This window comes from Cydia fagiglandana, chromosome 5 (genome assembly GCF_963556715.1).
Source record: "Cydia fagiglandana chromosome 5, ilCydFagi1.1, whole genome shotgun sequence".
Classification (NCBI taxonomy): domain Eukaryota; kingdom Metazoa; phylum Arthropoda; class Insecta; order Lepidoptera; family Tortricidae; genus Cydia; species Cydia fagiglandana.
In genome coordinates this window covers 14256665-14279175 of record NC_085936.1, presented here as the reverse complement: position 1 = coordinate 14279175, position 22511 = coordinate 14256665, and the positions used below count along the sequence as shown (strand labels likewise).

Here is a 22511-nt window from a genome sequence, read left to right as displayed (position 1 = left end):
ATAGAGAGATTATTGAGGAAGGTTAAAAAGTGAAACTTGTTAAGGTTTTGTGTAACCCGTGTGTGAAGCCGGGGCGGGTCGCTAGTTGTATTAACCTTTTCGCCGCCGTGTCAAAAACAAAAGCTGTCACGCGGACGCCACGTCACCGAAGTGTCAAAACTGAAATTGATCTTGATGCATATGTACGACTGGTTTGTGACCGATTAATCAGCCTGCGGTGCGGATATATCGGTCATTGGCGTCCAAAAGGTTAAAATAAAAGTACATTTTCGTGGTAAATTCAGTTGTTTTTAATTCCCTCCAAATTGTCGGTCCAGTCAGGCCAGCCGCGTATTTCCTGGTAGAGCTTGCGGCCCGGGCTCTCTGTGGCGATGAGTTGCCGGGCTCCTACTAGTTTATAGTCGGTCTTCAGGTGGCCCATGGTCACTCCGCACTTGATTAACGCCTTGGCGGCCGCCAGCGCTTGAGGGGTTGGCTTGTCATCTAGAAGTAAAGAGTTAAACGGTTAATTTTAAAATTAGTTAATGGATTAAGAACCAACAGGAGTGGTCATTTCCCTATACAAACGTAATCGACTGTTTTCTCCGTGGGTTTTGATGCTAGACCAATGATTTTTTCAACACAGATTAATGTCTTGGTATTATTAGTTATTAGTATGTGTCTATTTCTTAGTATATGACATTTATTTCAGTTTATAAATTACATGTAGTGTTTCTACTTGATAAATTTCTGAAAAAATAATTTAATTTGTTCAAATACTTCTAATAGTACAGATTACTATTGCCAATATCTGTGTCTGACCGTTTTGCTTTTATTGATTTTTGTTTTTTAAGGCGCTAGAGCCTTTCAAAAATGGCCAAAATGGCCTAATTGACTGTGCCGCAATGAGAGGCGTAGTATTCAAAACTGATATCAATTAGCCAAAAAAGCGAAACGGTCCGACACAGATAATTTCATAACCATTTAGATTTCCAAGTTTGGTTAGGATTGGTTAAGTTTTAGAGGAGGAAACAGTCGAGTACGAAACCTCGATTTTTGAGATTTTTACGCGGGAATTTTCGCCTTGTCCTTATCGCACTAGTTTTAGGAGCCGCTTCCATTAGAGTGACGGGTATATTTACCTAAAATATTTTAAACTCAGCTCCTGTTTCGTCTTAATTTATATATTAAGGAATTGATAAATGAGCAAATTCAAAAGAAATACTTTTTTTATTTAGTAATGACTAATGATGTTTAAACATTAACCCCCTTATTCATAAACGTTAACTAAAGTTGACAAGCCGATAATAATCGTTTGTCCCTTTCCATCATACCCATACGTCGGAAAGGGACAAACGATTATTATCAGCTTCTCAACTTTAGTAAACGTTTATGAATAGGGGGGTAAGTACTTATGTATTTGACGTTATCATATTATTTGTTACTTAAGATCAAATTTCTTAAACCACATTGTTTGTGCTTTTAATCATAGAGAAAACCTGAATGACGTACGGAATCCTAAAAACGCAGGAAAGGAAATCCTACTTTATGCATTTTAAAATTTCTTTATTAACGGAGTGTAAGTAGGTATAATATATAGATGCACATTGGAACTTAGGAGTGAACACATGTAATTGTGTAGATACTTACTACTATTTAAGCAATCATTTGTGACGTCCCACGGGTAAAAGGTACCTTATGGCGGTTGGCGCTTACGCTATTATTAACGCCGCTTCAATATTGTTGCGGCGCTATGTGACGTAAGCGCCAGCCGCCATAAGGTACCTTTTTCCGTGGAACGTCACATTTTAAGAGGACATCCGATAGGGTCGTCAGTAATACCTGCAGATATTGGATTCTATAGGGCAGAATTCATTGACCTTTTTTTTTTATTATGAATGGGCTTACTCATGGCCACAGACTAGCCGAGGCGTAGACGTGGCCTACGATGGAGCGAGCTCGCCCAAAAGGTGCCTGTTCACTCTTGATTAACCCTAATACTAATGGTCGCCCCGTTTCGTTTGTAACTGTATATTATTTATATTATAGGACAATTTAAATATTATACGTCAATTTGTGTTCGCACATGTGCGTTCACCGTCATACAAGTTTGTTCGTTTGTTCCTAGGCCACGCCCTCTGGCAGTGAATGCGTTAGTATTATTTCGAGGTCGATGATAAAGTTTACACAAAGCCTTTTTATGTGTTAAAAAGATTACGGGTGAAGTTTCGAAAATCCCTTTAGTATAAAGAAGAAGGGAATTTAGTTATTAGTTTGTTTCATGTTAATACTTTAAATACAATTTAATTTTACAAACAATACATGAGGCAATCACTAGTACATGAGAGAAGCATCAATAGTTGAGTTCATCGATATAGGAACTCCCAACCTGTCAATAAATTTAGCCCCATAGAATCCGATGTCTGCAGGATTAATATTTAATACGGTGTCTTCGTGACAGTCGCTGGCACCTAACATACATACATAATTAATGTTTAACATGCATAATTCATACTTAAAATTATACGTTTACGAGTATGTATTAAGTAGCGCTTGTTACTATGCTACAGCCAAAACATATAAGGTTAACGGACGCATCTCTTTCAATAGGCGCCTCGACACCATGTCACGGGCGAAATAGACTTTCATCTCAGTATCAAATTGTACTTGGTAACCATGGTAACTCCAGGTTTAACCGGTTAACCCCGGGTTAGCAGTGCAAGTGGCGCTTAGTAGGTAGTTGGTTTTATACCTACATATTATTGTATTTTATGATACCAGCCATAAAAGATTTTATTTGACCTTCAGGGGTCGAAACATGCATATCGCAATAAGGATGCCCGATAAAGAAACTTAAGAGGCAACAGGAGTGGTCATTTCTCCATACAAACGTACTCGACTGTTTCCTCCGTGGGTTTTGATGCTAGAGCAATGATTTTTTCAACACAGATTAATATTGTCAATATCTGTGTCGGACCGTTTTACTTTTATTGATATTTTTGTTTTTTAAGGCGCTAGAGCCCTTCAAAAATGGCCAAAATGGCCTCATTGACTATGCCGCAATGAGAGGCGTAGTATTCAAAACTGATATCAATTAGCTAAAAAATCAAAACGGTCCGACACAGATAATTTCATAATCATTTAGATTTCCTAATTTGGGTACGATTGGTTAAGTTTTGGAGGAGGAAACAATGGAGTACAAAACCTCGAATTTTGAGATTTTTACGCAGGATTTTTCGCCTTGTCCTTATCGCACTATTTTTAGGAGCCGCGTCCGTTAAGGTAGACTTCCGAGCACAGCGGCTCCGGCGACACTAACGCAGCGACACTGACGCGGCGACAGAGCGACAGTATTATGCAGTATGGAAATGTATGAACTTACTTCCGAGCGCAGCGTCACTATCGCAGCGACAGTGGCGCCGCGTCAGTGTCGCTCGGCGATAGCGGCCGTGCTACGTCTGCGCAAGCACTGTCGCGCAGTCGCTGCGATCGTACGTGGTTTTGAGGCTATGTCAATATTTAAAATATCTAAAAAATGAATATTAAAGCGACAAAAGCTCCTGAATTTGTCGTCGTTCTCGTTTAAATGCTTTTTTTTTCAAGTTGGTATAAGTTCCTTCGTCTATTCTATACTTATGAAAATTGAATTGGGTAGGCTTCGCTCCATACTGTAAAAGTAACGAAGCAAAAGATCGTGATCCTCCTCTTCTTCTAAAAATATTTTCATAATTGATCGGTTTATCATAACTTCATAAGTATATTACGTCTGCACCGTATGGAATAACAACTGCGGCTGTCGCGCCGCTCGGAAGCGAATCTGCGTCAGTTAACGCTGCGACACTGACGCAGCGGCTCTAACGCTGCGGCCGTTGCGTCAGAGCCGCTTTGCTCGGAAGTCCAGCTTTAGCGAGACAGGCCCCCTAGCCAAGGTTACAATCGCTATCGCTTCGACAACGAAAAGCATTATGTATCTCTATCACTCTTCCACATTAGTGTGACAGTGACAGTTGCGTTTCGATCGCTACGGAGCGTTAGCGATTGGCATCTTGGCTACGCGGCCAGGTAGGTATATTTACCTAAAATATTTAAAACTCAGCTCCTGTTTCGTCTTTACACGATATTAAATTTACGTTTCATCCATGTTAACGAATCATGATTGCACGAATAGTATCCACCAAAAAAGAAAAGTTATTCTTCTTTATATATACCTATCTATATACTCGTAAAATACTATTAGGAAATCGAAATATATCTATCCAAAACATAAACTTACAAAAAAAGAAAATTAAATTATACACAAATAGATACAATCAACAATGAAACTAAGGAAAATCAATAATTCTATTATTGGAATCTATTTTAATCCCCCCAAACAATAGAAAATCCGAACATGTTTAATTAAGACCAGATGACCACTATAATACAGACCCAATTTCCTGTGGATGTGGTTTTATCATATTTAATGAAACCTTTCGAGTACGAACTATAGACGCACAAATATTTACCGATTGATTTTGAACAAAGCAGCCGCAAAAAAACAAAGAAGAGTGATAGAGAGATGCGGCTAAAATGGGCCTGGGCAGGGCATATGTGCCGACTTCACGACGAACGGTGGAGCAAGTGCGTTTTGGAGTGGAGACCCCGGCTAGGCAGAAGAAGTGTAGGCAGACCACCCGCACGTTGGTCCGATGACATAAAGGAGACTGCGGGACCAGTCTGGATAAGGGTGACCAACAACCGCTCAAAATGGAGAGAGATTGGAGAGGCGTATGCCCAACGGTGGGCGAACACACGCTGAAGAAGAAGAAGAATAAGAAGAAGATAGAGAGATACAAAGCGATTCAATGGTCGCAAGCGATCGACAACACCTTGATAAGGCCGCTGGCAGATTTAAACTTGCGACTTTCTGGGATACCGGTCTAACCAACTGAGCTAGTACAGTTACTGATGGGCCGACGAGAAATTTTCTAAATTGCGAAATTTTCACATGGAATATTTTCGGAAACTTAGTAACAACTAATACTGATATAGACTTTCACAACTATTACACATTATTAAATTTTACAACGGGACTTAATTGCGTAAAGTTTTCTTTGTTACTTGTGAATTTTTTTTCTAAAATTTTCGGGACTTTCTTACTTATTGGAAATTATCCGCAAGTTGCTATGCTGTTGCAGCTTCTGAATCTCAATTCATTGCATTGTTTACATGCCTTTGTTCGCACGAACTTTTGAAATAATATTATAAAGCGATTAACGAAAAACCAATTCACTAATTTGTTTTATAATAATTAATCCTAACCCCTTTATAAACACGCCAAAAGTCTCAATTAGCTAATAATCGTTTGTCTTAATCTGTCTTCTTGTCTTATGTATTTTGTAAGAAAGGAACAAACATTTTTCGCTTAAAAAATTATAAATTATAATTAATTTAAAAGAGAGTCTGGCTTCAATATTGTCTGATGTTAATGTTTCTCGAATCATTGTGCCCAGACAATACTAATTTGATTGTTCACATTAATTTGTACGTTTTCAGGCTATTGTGAAAGAGTTAACGAGCAACACGCGTCCCAATACAATGTTACTCTTATCGTTGGCGAAAATGGCGAATGTTCGCCTCACCGCTTCAATCACGTACCAGCCGGCCTAGCCAAGGTTACAATCGCTATCGCTTCGACAACGAAAAGCATTATGTCTCTCTATCGCTCTTCCATATTAGCGCGACAGTGACAGTTGCGTTTCGATCGCTACGGAGCGTAAGCGATTGGCATCTTGGCTACGCGGCCAGGACCCCCATTCAGATTTTAATTTCTTGTTACGGAACGGTTATGAATACGACCCGTCAGCTATCAAACAGTGACAACTGGTCCAGAAATATAATGTAATAATCTGAATCGGGCTTTAGTGTGATCTCAAAACCAAGTGTGAAGTAGGTACGCATGTAGTGACTACGGAGCACAGGTTACCACTGCTACCAGGTAATTTAAAATATTTAAATGGGCAAATGCTCGCGAAACGATCAGAATACGATCAGAGTAATGAATTCTTTGTATTGACCTATTCAAATATCTTAATCGGCTTAGGACTTCAATGGACTGGTTTTAGTCTGAAATGGTTTTAGTTCATTTATTCGAACTATTCAATTAAAATAATCTAGGTATATTCATTGCGCGCCAGATTTTTTTTTATGAACTATGTCCGAGGAGAGAAGAGGAAGAGGCATGAAATGCTGCTTAGTATGATGGGAATCTATGGACCATGCGACTCGAGGTGGTCATTTTTAAATGATATGATGGGCCCGATTCGGATTTTGAAATAGACATCTATTATATATCTTTTAGACATCACCAAGATACGATAACGATATGTTTAAGATCTAACCTGTCAAATTTGACATTTGCGCGATTCTGGAGATACTCTTGAACGATTTCCTCAGGATATGACTTAGAGATCCAATTCACGTCTAATAATCTAATCTTACGCTATCTAACGTAAAAGTGACATTGGTTGCCCGAATTGTGCTGCAAAAGAGAACTAGTTGATATCTAAACTATAATGTATCTAGAATGGATCTAATACGTGTCGTCTCTTGTGAATATCTTGAAGTTCGAATACGGCAGTATGTTTTTGAATAACCAACATAAGGGAAAATGGCGAAGCCTGTTGCGGATAGCTTTATTGTTTGTGCGTAATGACGCCTGTTGCTGATTTATGGCTGTGCCTCTGACGAAGCCTACGTTGAGTTTTTCAATTATTTATGTCGCTTACTTTCAATAACGATTGATCTGTTTTTAGTCAAATAAAGTAATCTCCTTCTTCCTCGCGTGGTCCCGGCATTTTGCCGTGGCACGTGGCTCATGGGAGCCTGTCAAATAATTTGGCGTGTTGTTTCATGTTGGCACCCGTGAACTATTTGAATATGTAATGTTTATAAACGTAACTTACTGTTAAAGTTGCCTATAAAAGATATTCCTATGGACTTCCTATTGTAGCCGTAGGTGTGGGCGCCGACGTGGAGCCAGCCGGGGCCCTCGTACACTTTGCCGTTTCCACCAACCAGGAATCTGAAATAATTCCCACACCTCGTAAGCTTAATAATTAAAAAAAAACATAGAAAAATCTGTCTTAGTCTTCCTATTGCCCTACAATGTAAAGGCGTGCAATCAAAACTTTCATGATTAATAAAGTTATTTATTATGTAAGTATCCAGTCCCATCATTTTACAACTATAAATACAGAAATAAGTAAAAAGTTATAAAATGTAAATGAGTGTTTGAAAGGGAAAAGTTATAGTAGAATAGACCCCTTTGTTGGTAGTTTGCACGAACTTTTGAAACTCAAACCTATAATTTCAGTTTGAATAATAATAACAATTATTGTTTGGAACATAGAACATAATAATGAGAACGGTAGATAGAACGATGCAGAAGGCGGTGATCTTGGACACTGCGCGGATAGTACCTACGTCGGTTCCTCTCTCTGCAGCCCTGACCACCGGTAGCTTGGGCCTTGCCCCGCTGCTGGCGGCACGCTAGGTTAGGTTTTTTATAATGTGTTTATATGTATTTTTTATTGTTTGTAAGTGTTTTTATATTTTACTTTTATATTCATATTATAAAAACCCTAGCCTAAGAAAAATGATGAATAAAAAAAAGAACGGTATGAGAATTTCAGATGCAAGTCGGAACGCGTTCCTGGTACAGGAATGATAAAAAAAAATCAGGGTGTTTTGGCATAGTATAAACATGTTTAGATTAGAGGGTATGTATTGATATATTTTTAAATCACACTTGTATAGTCAGCAGCAGAAGTTGCTACGCGGGCGAGGTGTTCAAAATGATCTTGACGCGACTTTATTGTTAAGAGAATAAGAGCGTGTCAAGGTAATTTTGTACACCTCGCCCGCTTAGCAACTTCTGCTGCTGACTGTATCTATTCCCATTCCACTAATCGACTTGAATCTTTTTAAATCGAGGTACTTAATACATATCTTTTAGGTAACCATCAGGGGTCGGACAAAAAGTGCGGATGACGTCAAACCACTTATAGGATGATTTCAAATAGTATTTTTGATTTTCATAAACAATTATCACTTTTCATTTATCAACCTCTTTATTAAACGATATCGCCACTTGAAATGAGTAAGTACGTTTTTGACTGACACATTGTCAATCAGATGAACAATAAATTGACTTCGTTATTGTTTAGCTATTGTATCTTCACGATTATATTTAGCTAAAATTTATATTTACTAATGTATAAGAAAACGCTCTAAAATGTCATCTTTATTTTAGAGAATATTGTGGCAATTTTCCTTTACTTCATTAATACTACTTTGTTACTACATGTCACACGGAAGTTTAAATATAAACTCAAACATCATCCTGTGTGCAAGATTACGTCATTTTTACGTCATCCGCACTTTTTGTCCGACCCCTGGACTAACCATAGTCCATCCTAAACTGCATTGGCACTTACCATGAGGTGAGATTGTGGTCAAATGCTTACTTTAATAAAACAACGGGTTGCAGAAGTGAAAACTCCATGACATTGTAACAGTTTTTCGATCAGGTCACGTGTCCGTCTTACGAATTTTCAATCTGTCGAATCTGTCGGCCACGTGACCTGTCGCGAGTTTAACATTTTTTTCCCCATCACAAAAAGTGCACAGCGCCGCTAAAGAAGTTTTCACTTCAAAAAAAGAGGACAGCAAGCAGAGCAAGCTTCTTCAGTTTTACTTACGAAGGCCCCAAGTCCCAGTAGCTAAGCTGGTCCAAGAAGTACGTCTGCAGGGTCCGGACCTGCTCCGCGCAGGCCTGGTCCGTGCTGCACGTGGGGCTGACTGTGTGCATGATGATGACCAGACCGACCGGCCGCGGCAGGTATTCCACTCGAGTCGGGCTTAGCCCGTCCCACTGTTCTCTCGTTACTACTCCGCAGTCTGAAAAATAAACGGATAAGATAAGATATTATCTTTACTATTTCATATCTAGTGAATCTCTAATTCATTTCCCGAATCGCGCTGGCGCCGACAGTCATTTTTAATTTAAATAAGGGAAAGTGGGAAAACTGAGACTTCGGCTGATTGGATTTATTGATAAGAAACGACGGGCGCGGGACTGTTGACTTTTTAACCGGCTCGAGGTAAACTGACGTTTTCTATTTTTCGGCCATTATATTGTTACTTTTTTGAGGCTGGTGTCACACAACTGGGAGACTAACACAGTACACACGGGTCAATTTTACCTACTATCTAAGTATTTTATCAAAAAATTATCACACGACATGCACATATCACACTTACACTGTACGATTGTTTTCGACGTACGTAAATACTTCTACATAAATATAATATTTGTTGTGACCTGGGTTCCGGCAGAAAATCAGTGCTTTGCTCGAAAGAGCGAAGCGTACCACTGAGCCGTGACCCTTTTGTCCTGCTGCAACGCACACAGTTTGTACCTACCTACTTTTATAAAATTTTACTGTTGTACCTACTCATTTCTATGCTATTTTTTTTGTAACTCAATTTTCTTTGTTAGTGTAATAATTATTGTTTTTTCTTTCTGTTATGATGTGTTTAAATTTATATTGTGTGTCATTGCAGCTGTCAAATAAATGATTTATCTATCTATCTATCTTTTTTTAATGCAGGGTTATTTAGAGATTAATATTTTATCTCATTTCTAAACATAGGTTTTATGTATACAAATAATGTGGTAGAAAAACAGAAAACTAAAATAAAGCTAACAAAAACCCTAAATATAAAGATAAATATAAATTAAAATAATTATTAAATAAATTTACCTAATTGGCGCTTCCGGCCTACGTCGTACCCAGCTAAAAGGTGTCCATAATGCCTGAACATTGCCGCGCTGCACTTCAATTGAGACCTAACCTGTTGAATCTGTTATGTTCCAGTGCGGGGGTCGCAGCCCCTTTCCCGTTTCCGGCTTAGTTCACCGGTAGTGTATATTCAAATAAATACCATATCATATAAGCATCAAAAACAAATTAACGTAAATATTTTTTTTTTATATTGTGAATGGGCTTACTCATGGCCACAGACTAGCCGAGGCGTAGACGTGGCCTACGATGGAGCGAGCTCGCCCAGAAGGTGCCTGTTCACTCTTGATTTGAAGGTTGCCGGGTTATAAGAACACGGAAATATAGACGCCGGCAGGGAATTCCATTCCTTGGCAGTGCGCATAAGGAAAGTAGAAGCAAAGCGTTTCGTGCGAATTGGTGGAATATCTACCATGTAAGGATGGAAACCGGCCGTGCGTCTAAAAGTCCGATGGTAGAATGGGGACGGTGGTATAAGCTCGTGTAGCTCTTGGGCACACTCCCCGAAGTGCAGCCTGTAGAATACCGACAGGCTGGCGACTTTCCGCCGATGGGCCAAAGACTGAAGCTTAGCCGTTAGCTTCTTGTCGCCAATCATCCTCCTGGCTCTGCGCTCCACTGAGTCCAAAGCGGCGAGTTGGTATTTAGCTGAGCCATCCCACAGGTGGCTGCAATACTCCATACACGACCGGACTTGAGCTTTGTAAAGTGTTAGAAGCTATTTCGAAGGATACCTACCTATTACCAAAACAATCCGAGTTTTTATTGTCTTTATTTGAAACTGGAGTAACTGGACCTACAGAAACACAAACACAAACACAAATACATATTTACCTATAAGAACGACGCATAATACATTTTTTTTGGCATCATACCTATGATATGAGACATTATTTTGGGAGTAAATATAACGCAAGCAGTAACTACTAAATATTAGTTCTTCGAGTCCGTCTAATCCACAGACAAAACATCCTCCAGACTTAGCATAGTCGCGCTACCCCCTCTGCCACGCATACGGTAATTTTACTCCATGTTCGAGTCGAAAGTGTCATTGTGTGACGTCCGTGTCTTTGAACGGACCAATCACGGCACGGGACTTCGCTCACCTCGTCCCGCGCACCCCCTCATTTTTGGCATCATCGGTTGCATGAAATAATTGCTCTAAACTCGGTCTAGAGGATTCCTAGTCTATGGTCTAATCTAAGCTAACCTTGCACCAACTTGAACGGAACAAAGTGAGGAAATACCATTATAAACATTATAATTTCATATAAATAGTTTCGCTCTCGTTTTCATGGTTCCGTAACAGTTCAAAGTTGTCTTCCAAAATCACATACGGTTGTTAAGCGTGGTAAAAACCTGCAAGGGTCCACCACCAAAACGTTCAAGTACCAGTGTGTTATTTAAAATTATTTATAAAATAAGGGGTGATAGTGAATAGAATCAGGCGTTACTTTGCTGAAATACATATTAATTAAAACCAAAATATTACTTTGCTAATCCGCGTAAAAGATAACGTGCTAGTCAATCAGTGCTAACCCGTTATACTTGTAATAAAATCAAACCACAGTTTAATGTTTACACTTATTATTACTTATATTTCAATATCAACAACGAGCACAGTCATAGTTTTCTTACAGTCGACGCCATATTGCATGCCTCCAAAACAAACCTTTTTGCTTACACCCTTGCTATGATAACTTTTAAACGAATATTACATTTATTACTTCTATTAAACATTTGTAAAATCTTTTCATATTATGAAATGAATTATGGTGTATGTTCAACTTACATAACTTAAGTGATTCTTTTAATAAGTATTAACTAAAACATGGAATACTATACCGGATGCCTCAGTGCAATACTGTGTTAAAATGCTACTCAATGACCTTATTTTGTTTAATATTTATAAGTCGAATCAAAATAGAAATAATTTGATGGTAAAAGAGGTGTTTTATTAATAATATTGTATGTCAATTAAGCAGCATTTCTAACAATCGGCCATCCTGAATTTTGCCTGACCCTAGGCAATCCAAAAAAAAGAAATAGAAATGAAATATATCCTAACAAAAAAAACTAATACAATGACTTTGATCATGACTCACTAGGTATACTAAACAAGTAATAACAATACATAACCTATTGTTTATAAATTACCTACTCAATATCAATTTTAAGAGAAGACTAAATGTTAATAGGTAATTATCACATATTTAACAATAATAATAATTATTATTTTTAAAACGACTAACAATCTGATATTACACTTAAACAACGCTGTGCATAAATAGTTCGTTTTAACATTTATATAACAAGCTTATTTTTACATTTATTGGCATCAGAGGATAACAAAAAAAAACAAGTCAACAAATTTACTAATACCATTTTCGGCCATCCTACATATGTAGATTGGATGTCCTCATTCAATTATTTATATTGTTAATAGGTACATATTAATAATTATAACATTGACTAATTATTTAAGATTTTGGTATGTATGTTTGACCATCACTTAAACTACACACTATCCCCATAAAATAATTGTCTTTCGTTTCATGATGAACGGCAGTTTTGTACTATTCAAATCCCTCACTTTCACTTATACACAAACTGGTGACGACTCCACCTAGTAGTTGTCAACTTCATGTAAATACTCTCGGATGTAGCATCTAGTAAATTGTCATCTTGTGTCCAACACACCCACCAGATTCAGCAGCCTCCGGTATGTTATACACGTACAGGATGTAACGGCGTCAGATGACTCGCTCAGCGCACGCTCAGGGTGTAAAAATGAAAAATATATGAGAAAAAAAAAATCAACATATCGCCAGATCGTACAAACCGTAAATAACGGTGTCGGATAAATTGTTTTCTCGCATAGTGCATGCCCTTGGTGTAACTTCATTTGAAATGTAGTCTTCTTATCACGTGTCACACACACAGGATGTAACACTGTTCGGTCAGTTGCCGCTGAGCAGTAAAATTATTTGAAATTTTCCATCATGTCATATGTCACACATACAGTGTTTGGTAAGTTATTCTGTCGCATAATACACGCACCAGGTGTAAGAAGGAACCTTATCATGGCATACCCACACAAGGAGCATCCGTCTTTAGATAAGCTTAGTTGATGCTGCTTGTTACCGCGTTCTCACGCAGGGAGCTATCGGCCTCAAGCGAGCTTACTGGGTGACCCCTGTTACCGCGTTCTCACACAAGGAGCTATCGGCCTCAGAGGGTCCTAACGCTTATTACCGCGTACCCGCGCAGGGAGTATCGGCCTCAAGCAAGCGTTTCAAACAGATCTTGTTACTGCGTACGCACACTGGACGCAGCAGCCTCAGCCGAACTAAGTGCAGTGAAGTGGTGGTGATTTATCTTCTTGTTGCCGCGTACACACACAGGGTGTATCGACCTCCAGACACCACGTCGCCTCAGCGGTGGAACGTATGCACTCAGTTTCGGAATATAAATCTTTATACTTTCATATATACCATGAATATAAGTATACATATGTATATATATATATATAATATATATATAATTATTTATTTGACTTTTTGTGAAATTAAGATACATTATCTTTATTTATTAACTACTACGTAAGTATTACGTGGTGAATAATAATTTTATGTATACAACGGAAGACGTACGTTGAAAAGTACAATTAGTGAGAAATAACTATTTATTCGTTATCCGAGTAACAACTTTCGTTTTCTGCATCAGATTCAGTAATAGGGCCTAGCCTTATCCAAGGTTTTATTTTATCCGCGGAGTACACATTTTTATATTTTCTAGTCGAGAACCCATCTACGCTACTAACTTCGTAACGATCATTACCCAATACCGCGGTTATCTTGTATGGGCCACTATAGGGTGGGACTAGTTTGTTGCTACTCCCAATGTTGCGAGAGCTCTTTAAAACCATAACTAAGTCTCCCTTTTTATATTGTTTGGCTGAGCAGCGTTTGTCGTCGAATCGAGCCTTCATAGATTCTTGCTGTTTTTGTATGTGCGCAGACACCTGTTCCCGTGTCGTGTTAATATTTTCGTTCAGCGTTAGTTGTTCCGATATGTCGTGTAAATGGTTTTCTGACAAGTTTACTGTTTCTTTACCGAATACTACTTGAACTGGTGTTTTCCCTATACCTTTGTTAAGGGTATTATTGAGGCTCCATTGAACCTTGCTAAGGTCTCTGTCCCAGTTACGGTCATCTTTATCAATATTTAGAGCGGTCAAAGAGCTTAGTATGGATCTATTATAACGCTCAATTTGACCGTTCGCACGAGGTGTTGCTACAGCATTCTTCACATGTCTGATCTGATTAGATTCTATAAATCGTTTAAACTCAGCCGAAGTAAAACTGGTTCCTCGGTCCGATACAATCACTTTAGGGGAACCAAACAATCCAACAAATTCACTCATGATTTGAATTGTTGTCCTACTTTTGGTGTTTCTAACTGCTCGCAAAACGATAAATTTGGTAAAGGAATCTATAATTCCTAAAATATAGGTATTTCCGCTTTTACTTTTGACAAAAGGACCAAGATGGTCTATGTGTACGCATTCGAATGGTGTACTTGGCTTAGGAATAGGGTGTAGAAAACCTTGTTTCTTACCGGCTGGGTCCTTTGCATAAGCACACGGGATGCAAGCGCGAACATATTTACGGACAAAATGGGCCATAGCTGGAAACCAATAGTCTCTGCGCATTTTTTCTAACGTTTTCTCGAATGAAAAATGGCCACTTTCGTCATGACATAACTGACAGATTTTCCATCGAGCATCACGTGGTACCACCCACTTCCATTCGACCCCAACCTTCCTGTATATTTTACCATCTTTCAATGAGTAATTATCTCTTATGTCTTTCGCTTCGGTACAGTTTTTATCTAGGACGCTCTTGATCAGTTTCAGTCTAGGATCGCTCAATTGTGCAGCTATTAGAGAGTGCTCTTCAGTAACGATACTCATTATGCCAAGTTCCGTTATATCGTTGCTTTCGTTGGGTAATGGATTTCGACTCAAGCAGTCTGCATGTTGCATTTGAGTGCCTGGTCGGTATTCAATTACAAAGTCGTAGTCTTGGACTAAAAGCCACCACCTAGCTATACGGGGAATAAGATCACGTTTCGTGAGGGTCGTACGGATTGCATTACAATCCGTCACTATCTTGAACTGAATGCCCAGCAAGTATACACGAAAGCGATTTAATGACATTACGACTGCTAGAGTTTCCAGCTCGAACGAATGCATATGCTGCTCTTCCGTTGAAGTTTGTCTGCTAAAATACGCAACGGCCTTGAGGGGTGATTTCTCATGTTCCTTCTGTAGTAAAACGCCACCGATTCCCAACTGACTGGCATCCGTGTGAAGTTCGGTTAAATTCTTGGGATCATATATAGCTAAAACCGGTCTGGTAGTAAGAATTTCTTTGATTAGACTAAAAGCTTTAATTTGATCTTCACCCCATACCCACGGTATATTGGCCTTTGTTAGAGATGTTAAAGGTTTAGCTATCGTTGCAAAATTCTGGACAAATCTCCTAAAGAAACTAGCCAATCCAATAAATTGACGAACCTCGTGGCAGTTTTTGGGTACGGGAAAACAGGCAACGGCTTCCGTTTTACGTGAGCCCGGCCGTACTCCGTCTGAGGATATTTCAAAACCCAAATATTCAATCGTCGTTTTAAAAAAATGACATTTACTCAAATTCAGCGTCAAATTTGCCTCTCGTATTATACCCAACACGCGGTGTAGCTTCTCGATGCCTTCTTCGAGGGTCTTAGAACCTATGATGATATCGTCCATATAAGCTAATACACCTGGCACTTTATTTTTATTTAACAATGAATGGACCATTCTTTGAAAAACGGCCGGCGCATTAGATAACCCGAACGGCATTCTGTTATATTCAAAATGCCCATCTGGGGTAACAAAAGCTGTCAAATGCTTTGAGTCCTCAGATACTGGTATTTGGTGATATCCTTGTGTTAGATCCAACGTGGTAAAATAGCATTGACCCTGTAGATTATCTATTTGATCGTCAATAAGAGGCATTGGATATTTATCTTTGACGGTCTTTCGGTTAAGAGCTCGATAGTCTACACAGAGACGTAATTCTCCATTTTTCTTAGCTACCAATATTATGGGACTCGCGTATTCTGAGCTCGATTCGCGTATTATTTCGTTAGATAGAAGTTCGTTAATAATGGTGTTTACTTTTTCTCTCTCGGAGAGGGATAATCTGTAAGGCCGATACGTTACCGGGGTTTTATCATGCAACTTAATACGCAATTCCGTAAGTGAGGTCTTCCCCAATTCGCTAGTCGAAAAGGCGAAACAATCCCTGTGGCTATTCAGTAACCTATGTAACTCAGATTTGACCTCCGATGCTAAATTAACGTCAACATTTATTTGATCGCTTGTAATGACAGCGGCATCGTTTTGAATACGTCTCACATTAACTATAAAAGAATCGTCATTTTCTGTAGACACTACCAATCTGGGTACTCCTATACCTCTAGCTAGAATCTTGTTCTTAGGTATCACTACTTCTTGGTTGTTTAGACTGATTGCAATCAAACGTCCTATACCGTTAACAAAGGGGTAAAGTCCTGGTAGTACTAAATATTCTCGACCTTCGTCCAGTCTCATGTCTGGGTTAATGCTAACAAACCCATTATAGTCTCGTGAACAGATCACCTGTACTATAGTGTCGCTTTTAATTCTGGTTTCGTTAGTAGTTTTTAACACGATGGAATTAGATTCGTTGGACGTAACTTGATACAACGTTAACTCCTTGTCAGTCTTAAAAGCCCTAACGGATGGGAGCTCAGTAAGTGTTTGCCCTATTAAAATATCACTTGATAAAAGTGACGCCGGTACTACGTAAGCGACTACCTGTACGTCAACAAAGTCTACTATGACTCTAATTTGAGTCTTAGCACCGGGAGTAATTGAACTATGGCCAAATCCTCGTAGCTTCGGCAAGTCGTCTGTACTGAGGTTAAGGCATAATTCTTTGCATTTCTCTTCAGTAATTAAGGTACACTCGCTGCCAAAATCAATGTATCCGGTCAATTCTACATTATTGACTTTGACTTGTTTATAATATTTAGAATCACTGTTGTAGGTACTTGCTATAAGAAAAACTTTTTTTGACGTTGTACTATTATCATTGGCTTTAGATGATCTTTGAGTTTTGCAATTGTTCTCTAGGTGACCATATTTCTTGCACTTGGTGCACTTAATAATATCTTTGGGGCATGTAGGTATAGTATGCCCAAGCTCTCCGCAATTGTAACAAGTTATCGAACGGCTTTTTTGATTTGACGTATTGTCCTTTGAAGACTTATTATCAGACTTCCTAGAAGAGTCTTGGTAACGATCTGAATTAGTCTTTTTGAAAGTGGAACTATCACTGTTCTTATGTGTAATGTTTCGAAAATATTCAAGGACCTGATTGGTGTCATCGTAGTGAGCCCCTTCCACATGCATACGAATATTATAATCATAAATACCGTGACTTAAACAATCCACTGCTTGACGACCCTTAAGTTGGCACCGATTTATGAGCATAATTTTGTCGTAAAAATACTCGACTAGAGTTTCATTACGCCTACTCTTGCGATTTAACATTTCTACTAGCTGATCAGCATAATTTTGGTCGTCTGGAAACGCCTTTAGTAAGTTTTGTTGCCATTCTGCCCAATTGTATTTAACTGTAGTCAGCCCATCGTACCACTTCTTTGCTAATCCCTTAAGTTTCGGTAAAGCATAATATATAGTTTGGCGCTCAGACCAGCCGTATATTTCCGCTGACTCGTTAACTTTTGTAAGCCAATTTTTCATGGTTTGGTTTTTCGAGTTAGGGTCAAATTCTGTAATAATATTTTGTGCTCCAGGAAGATGCGGAGCGTTCCCACGTACACCTCCATTATGTAACATGCTGATCAGTTTTTCTACTATTGAATCGCTCGTCACCTCTGTACATTTGTCTTTACTGTCCGAAGAATGTACAGATTTCGAGCTATTTAATGAAGAAGTCCGGTGGCTTTCATTTCGTACAATCCGCGAGGACGAACGTGGCGAACGAGTTGCATTCCGGTCGTCTTTAATAGTGGTAATATTACTGCGTTCTTGATCAGATCGGTCAATCACACGCGATCGGCTTCTTTCAGGCGATGGAGTATCTATACGCGACCTGCGCTCTGTAGGTACTTTACGTGAAGGAGAGCGGCTCCTAATTACTCTAGGTGACAATGACTTACTACGATTCCGACGCGACCGGATCCGGCTCGTTCTTGTTGTCGGTGATTGTGAAACATCGCGGGAATACCATGATCGCGATGTAGAACGAGAACGCTTGATTGATGACGCCGAATGTGTGTCGCGTGAAGAGTACGACTCGCATCTCAATCGTCGATTACGGCGATCACGAGTACGACGACGTGACTCTCTAGACTCCTTGGAGTCATGGTTGCGTGAGCGTCGTCGCCGCCTTTTACGCGTTGTATGATCAGAGTTTGGTCGTTCACAGGACGTGTCTGTGCGCATAGGAACAGGGCCCGAAGGCGTGAAGCCTCGATCTGACATCTTACTTATAATAATAAACTATTTGTTTAAGTTAACAGTATGAAGCAATCACAACAATTATTTAATCAGGATTTTTTTGTTAAAATCAGGTAATAGTAACTAAATGAGTTCTTGACTGCACGACTGTACGTGGCAATTTTCTTTTAAAATGTTAAGAATAGTTGTAAAACGAGAGAAAGAATAATAGCTAAGGTAACATAACCATTTTCTATTAGGTACAAGCAATAAACATTAGATATTAAAACTAATAACTCTTAACTAAATCGACTAAGATATTTACACTATTGTACATATAATATAACCGAAACCGAGCCATATATGTCTTCTGGAATTAAAAGTTTTATTTTAATTCATGTATAATAATTTATGATTACCAAAGAAAATGGGCTAGAATTTCCAATATTCTACTACTCCAAAAAGAAAATGGGCCAGAATTCCCAATATTCTACTACTCCAAAATAATACCAAAGAATATTGAGAAAAAAAAGAAAACTATTTGATCAGTTAAATGCATACAGATTAGGAAATGGTTATCAGTAAAAGTAGCATTAAAAAAAATATTGTGTTAGGCAGGTACAATAAAATACTGTTTGCACCTATGCAGGGAGTTCTTCAAACAAAACAATATTGACCAAATTTTATTAATAATGCCGACTGTACCTTTTATGCACAATCCTACCAGAAGTCAATTTCAAAATCTTCAACTAGTTAAAGTTGAACTGCTTTACTCCATCCATGCTGAGCTAAATTCAAGGTTAGTAACAATACTGTACCTACTTATATGATATGTAGGTATATAATTAATGAACATTGTATCATTGTGTATTGTATCATTGTATTGTACAATAAATAATATCTTATCTAAATAAAATTTAATTTTTATGACTAGTTTACTATTTTATAAATAAGTTTATATATTTATATATATTGTGTGTAGGGTCCACTTCACAGCAAGCGAACACTCTATAACCATAAGCTTTTGCAACTCTAAAATTGACTGCCCAAGGAAAGGATGCAGTGCATAATTCACATACCCCGCTGTCAGCAATGTTTAAGTTCACCCATTTACAACACATGGTAAAAGTTCAAACAATATTAAACAAACAGTCCAAGTAAAATGAGTAACACGATCTGTCTCAATCGCTTAACCATGATAGGTACTGCCCGCATATCATTATGCAAGCAAAACTGAATGTATCAAAATTTGTAACTCGAACAATAATTTTAATCAGAAATAGGTTAGTGTATCCGACTCCTCAATGAATTGTTGTACATTAATGATTAATGCAAACTAAATAAATAGTCTTAGAATATACCGTGTATATTGCCATGCAAAGTTAAAACTGCAATTGTTCTAATATCAAAATTAACTGAAATTGTAATTTGAACCTTCCGGTCACAGCAATAAGATTCCTATTTCAGACTCCAGCTATAATTCGGCTAAGCGAAATAGTTTACAAAATTGGGACTGTCAATAGGTTGCAGTTAGATAATTATGCAAATAACTATGTGACTTCAATTAGATCCACTATAATTTCATGAACATTTCGTTTACAAAGAAGGATTAGATCAACATAGCATTATCGTGATATCCATAAGAACCTCGAATAAGTAACATTTTCCGAAAAAACGAAAAGAAACATTAAAATAACTGTTTAGATAAGGAAATGAAATTGTATCTTTAATCAGCGTATTCATTGAAAACAAGTACTTATCGACCACTAGGAGGGAAAAAGGTTGGTCGTTTTCGGTTGAACTAGCCGGTAGCCGGTTCATAGAAACGTAAACATAAACAATGCAATTGGCACTTACCGGTCAAGACGCGGTTAATCTGCAAATACGTACGTGGACGTAAATGTTCCTTGTCACTTCTGATTTAATAAAATCAAACCACAGTTTAATGTTTACACTTATTATTACTTATATTTCAATATCAACAACGAGCACAGTCATAGTTTTCTTACAGTCGACGCCATATTGCATGCCTCCAAAACAAACCTTTTTGCTTACACCCTTGCTATGATAACTTTTAAACGAATATTACATTTATTACTTCTATTAAACATTTGTAAAATCTTTTCATATTATGAAATGAATTATGGTGTATGTTCAACTTACATAACTTAAGTGATTCTTTTAATAAGTATTAACTAAAACATGGAATACTATACCGGATGCCTCAGTGCAATACTGTGTTAAAATGCTACTCAATGACCTTATTTTGTTTAATATTTATAAGTCGAATCAAAATAGAAATAATTTGATGGTAAAAGAGGTGTTTTATTAATAATATTGTATGTCAATTAAGCAGCATTTCTAACACTTGCGTATTTTTTTTACATGCAATTAATGTTCCCACCCTCCCACCGCAAAAATATATACGCAAATAAATATAACAAACCACCACCAAAAGAATAATACTCGACACGTGTATCGCCTCTCTACGAGGCATCCTCAGGAGTTGTTGACGGTCTGACGCCTGGCAACGGAATCCGATCCGATATAAATTATCACTTTTAAGTAAGATTTAAGGTAGATAATATCATATACATGTCACTTACACAACTTATGAGTATTCCTAGTTTATATAATAGTAATCGTAACGTATTTTCGTAAATAAATTGCCGATATGTAATAATTATTAAATTAAAGTTGCCTCTACAACTTAAATTGGATTTTTTTATCTGTAAAACGTTACATATCCTTAAAAATAATGCATATATTTACCTGCCAGTACCAGGTCCCTTTGTAGTATCAAAATCACAAACACACTCAGTATTCGAATCATGTTAAATATTTACAACAACCGGCTCGGTCGAGCGGCGCAGGAGCACTAATAAACTAAAACAACAATGTTCACTCTCAGAGCGATAAACTTTAACATTAGGTATAATATGGGATCTGTGCATCCTTATCTTATGCATGTGTAGAGGTAGAGATGCAACGGATAGTTGTTTGGCCGGATACCGGATATTCGGCCTGACCATCGGCCGAATATCTGGTATCCGGCCGCAGAATATTCGGCCAGCGGAACTATACCTACATTTCGGTTTTTCAGGTGCGCATTCTGCAGATTTGACCTGTTTCCTAGTAAACGTTAGCGCGGACTCATTTCTAGGTTCGAAATGAGTGCGCGTGCAAGTCAGTGGAATGTTGAGACTGACTGTTTCTTAAATCCAGTTAGTTTACTCCGAAATCAAGCAATGTTACTATCCGGAATCCGGCCGGATAGTAGGTCACTATCCGGTATCCGGCCGGATAGTAAAATAATGGCCGGATAGGCCGGAAACCGGATAGTAACCGGATATCCGGTGCATCTCTAATTAGAGGCGTAGTATTAAGTCCAACTAAAAGTAGATTGTCTTTTAGTTAATTGACTACCCATTAGTGTTTAGTTATAAATAGATTTATGTTATACTTGACTTATAATATTAATAATAATTCTACATGACATTGAAGCTCTCCAAGGGGCGTCCACGTGTTGGATATACAGGGTGTTTGGTACATCGTTTGCCAAATTAAAACGGCAGATAGGTTGAGTCATTTGCTATCTTCTCAGGCCTAGAAATTTTTAATTTAGCGCACATTTTTTTTTTCACTTCTTTGCCAGTTTTTCGTAAATTTCAAATTTTTACTTGCGTAGTAGAAAAAAAAACCATGGCCAATTTTGTTTTTCTACAGAGAAGATAGCAAATGACTCAACCTATCTGTCGTTTTAATTTGGCAAACGATGTACCAAACACCCTGTATATCCCCACGCAAGCCTATCAAATGACCGGGATTTATTGGCCCGTGAAATCCAAAATGGAGGACAAATGAATATAATAAATTGATGTTTATTATTAAAGTTTATCGCTTATTGAAAATCCTGTATTACTGTAAACAGGTTCAATATCATGTCTGATATCGAGCCTTTTAAGATAAATACTTTAATGCTTAGCATCACTTTAGTGTCGTGCCCCGAGTTAGCACAGGTATGATAATTACATTAATTACCGAATTCTCGTAGGTACCTACCGAAGAAAACAATATTGGCAGAGATATAGATAACTCCGTATAAGATAAATAAAGTCTAAGAAAAAAACGTG

The 22511-nt window shown here is 38.1% G+C and overlaps 1 protein-coding gene across 1 annotated transcript; it reads right to left on the bottom strand.

Annotated features, from left to right (window-relative positions):
• Positions 1 to 263: 263 nt before the first annotated feature.
• On the bottom strand, positions 264 to 21292 carry LOC134664560 (peptidoglycan recognition protein-like). The gene is made up of 4 exons (XM_063521271.1): positions 21151 to 21292; positions 8721 to 8919; positions 6924 to 7042; positions 264 to 483 (listed from the first exon to the last, which is right to left on the bottom strand). Exons 1-4 carry the CDS (start codon positions 21209 to 21211, stop codon positions 281 to 283), a joined length of 582 nt encoding a protein of 193 aa, XP_063377341.1. The 5' UTR covers positions 21212 to 21292; the 3' UTR covers positions 264 to 280.
• Between the last annotated feature and the right edge of the window lie 1219 nt (positions 21293 to 22511).

Excerpts from the sequence above, each read along its gene's own strand:
- LOC134664560 (XM_063521271.1), bottom strand. The coding sequence starts at position 21,211 with ATGATTCGAATACTGAGTGTGTTTGTGATTTTGATACTACAAAGGGAC. Across the intron at positions 8,920-21,150 it reads AAGGGACCTGGTACTGGCAG|ACTGCGGAGTAGTAACGAGA; the intron begins GTAAATATATGC and ends TTTATTTTTCAG. Across the intron at positions 484-6,923 it reads TTTTATAGGCAACTTTAACA|ATGACAAGCCAACCCCTCAA; the intron begins GTAAGTTACGTT and ends CTTTACTTCTAG.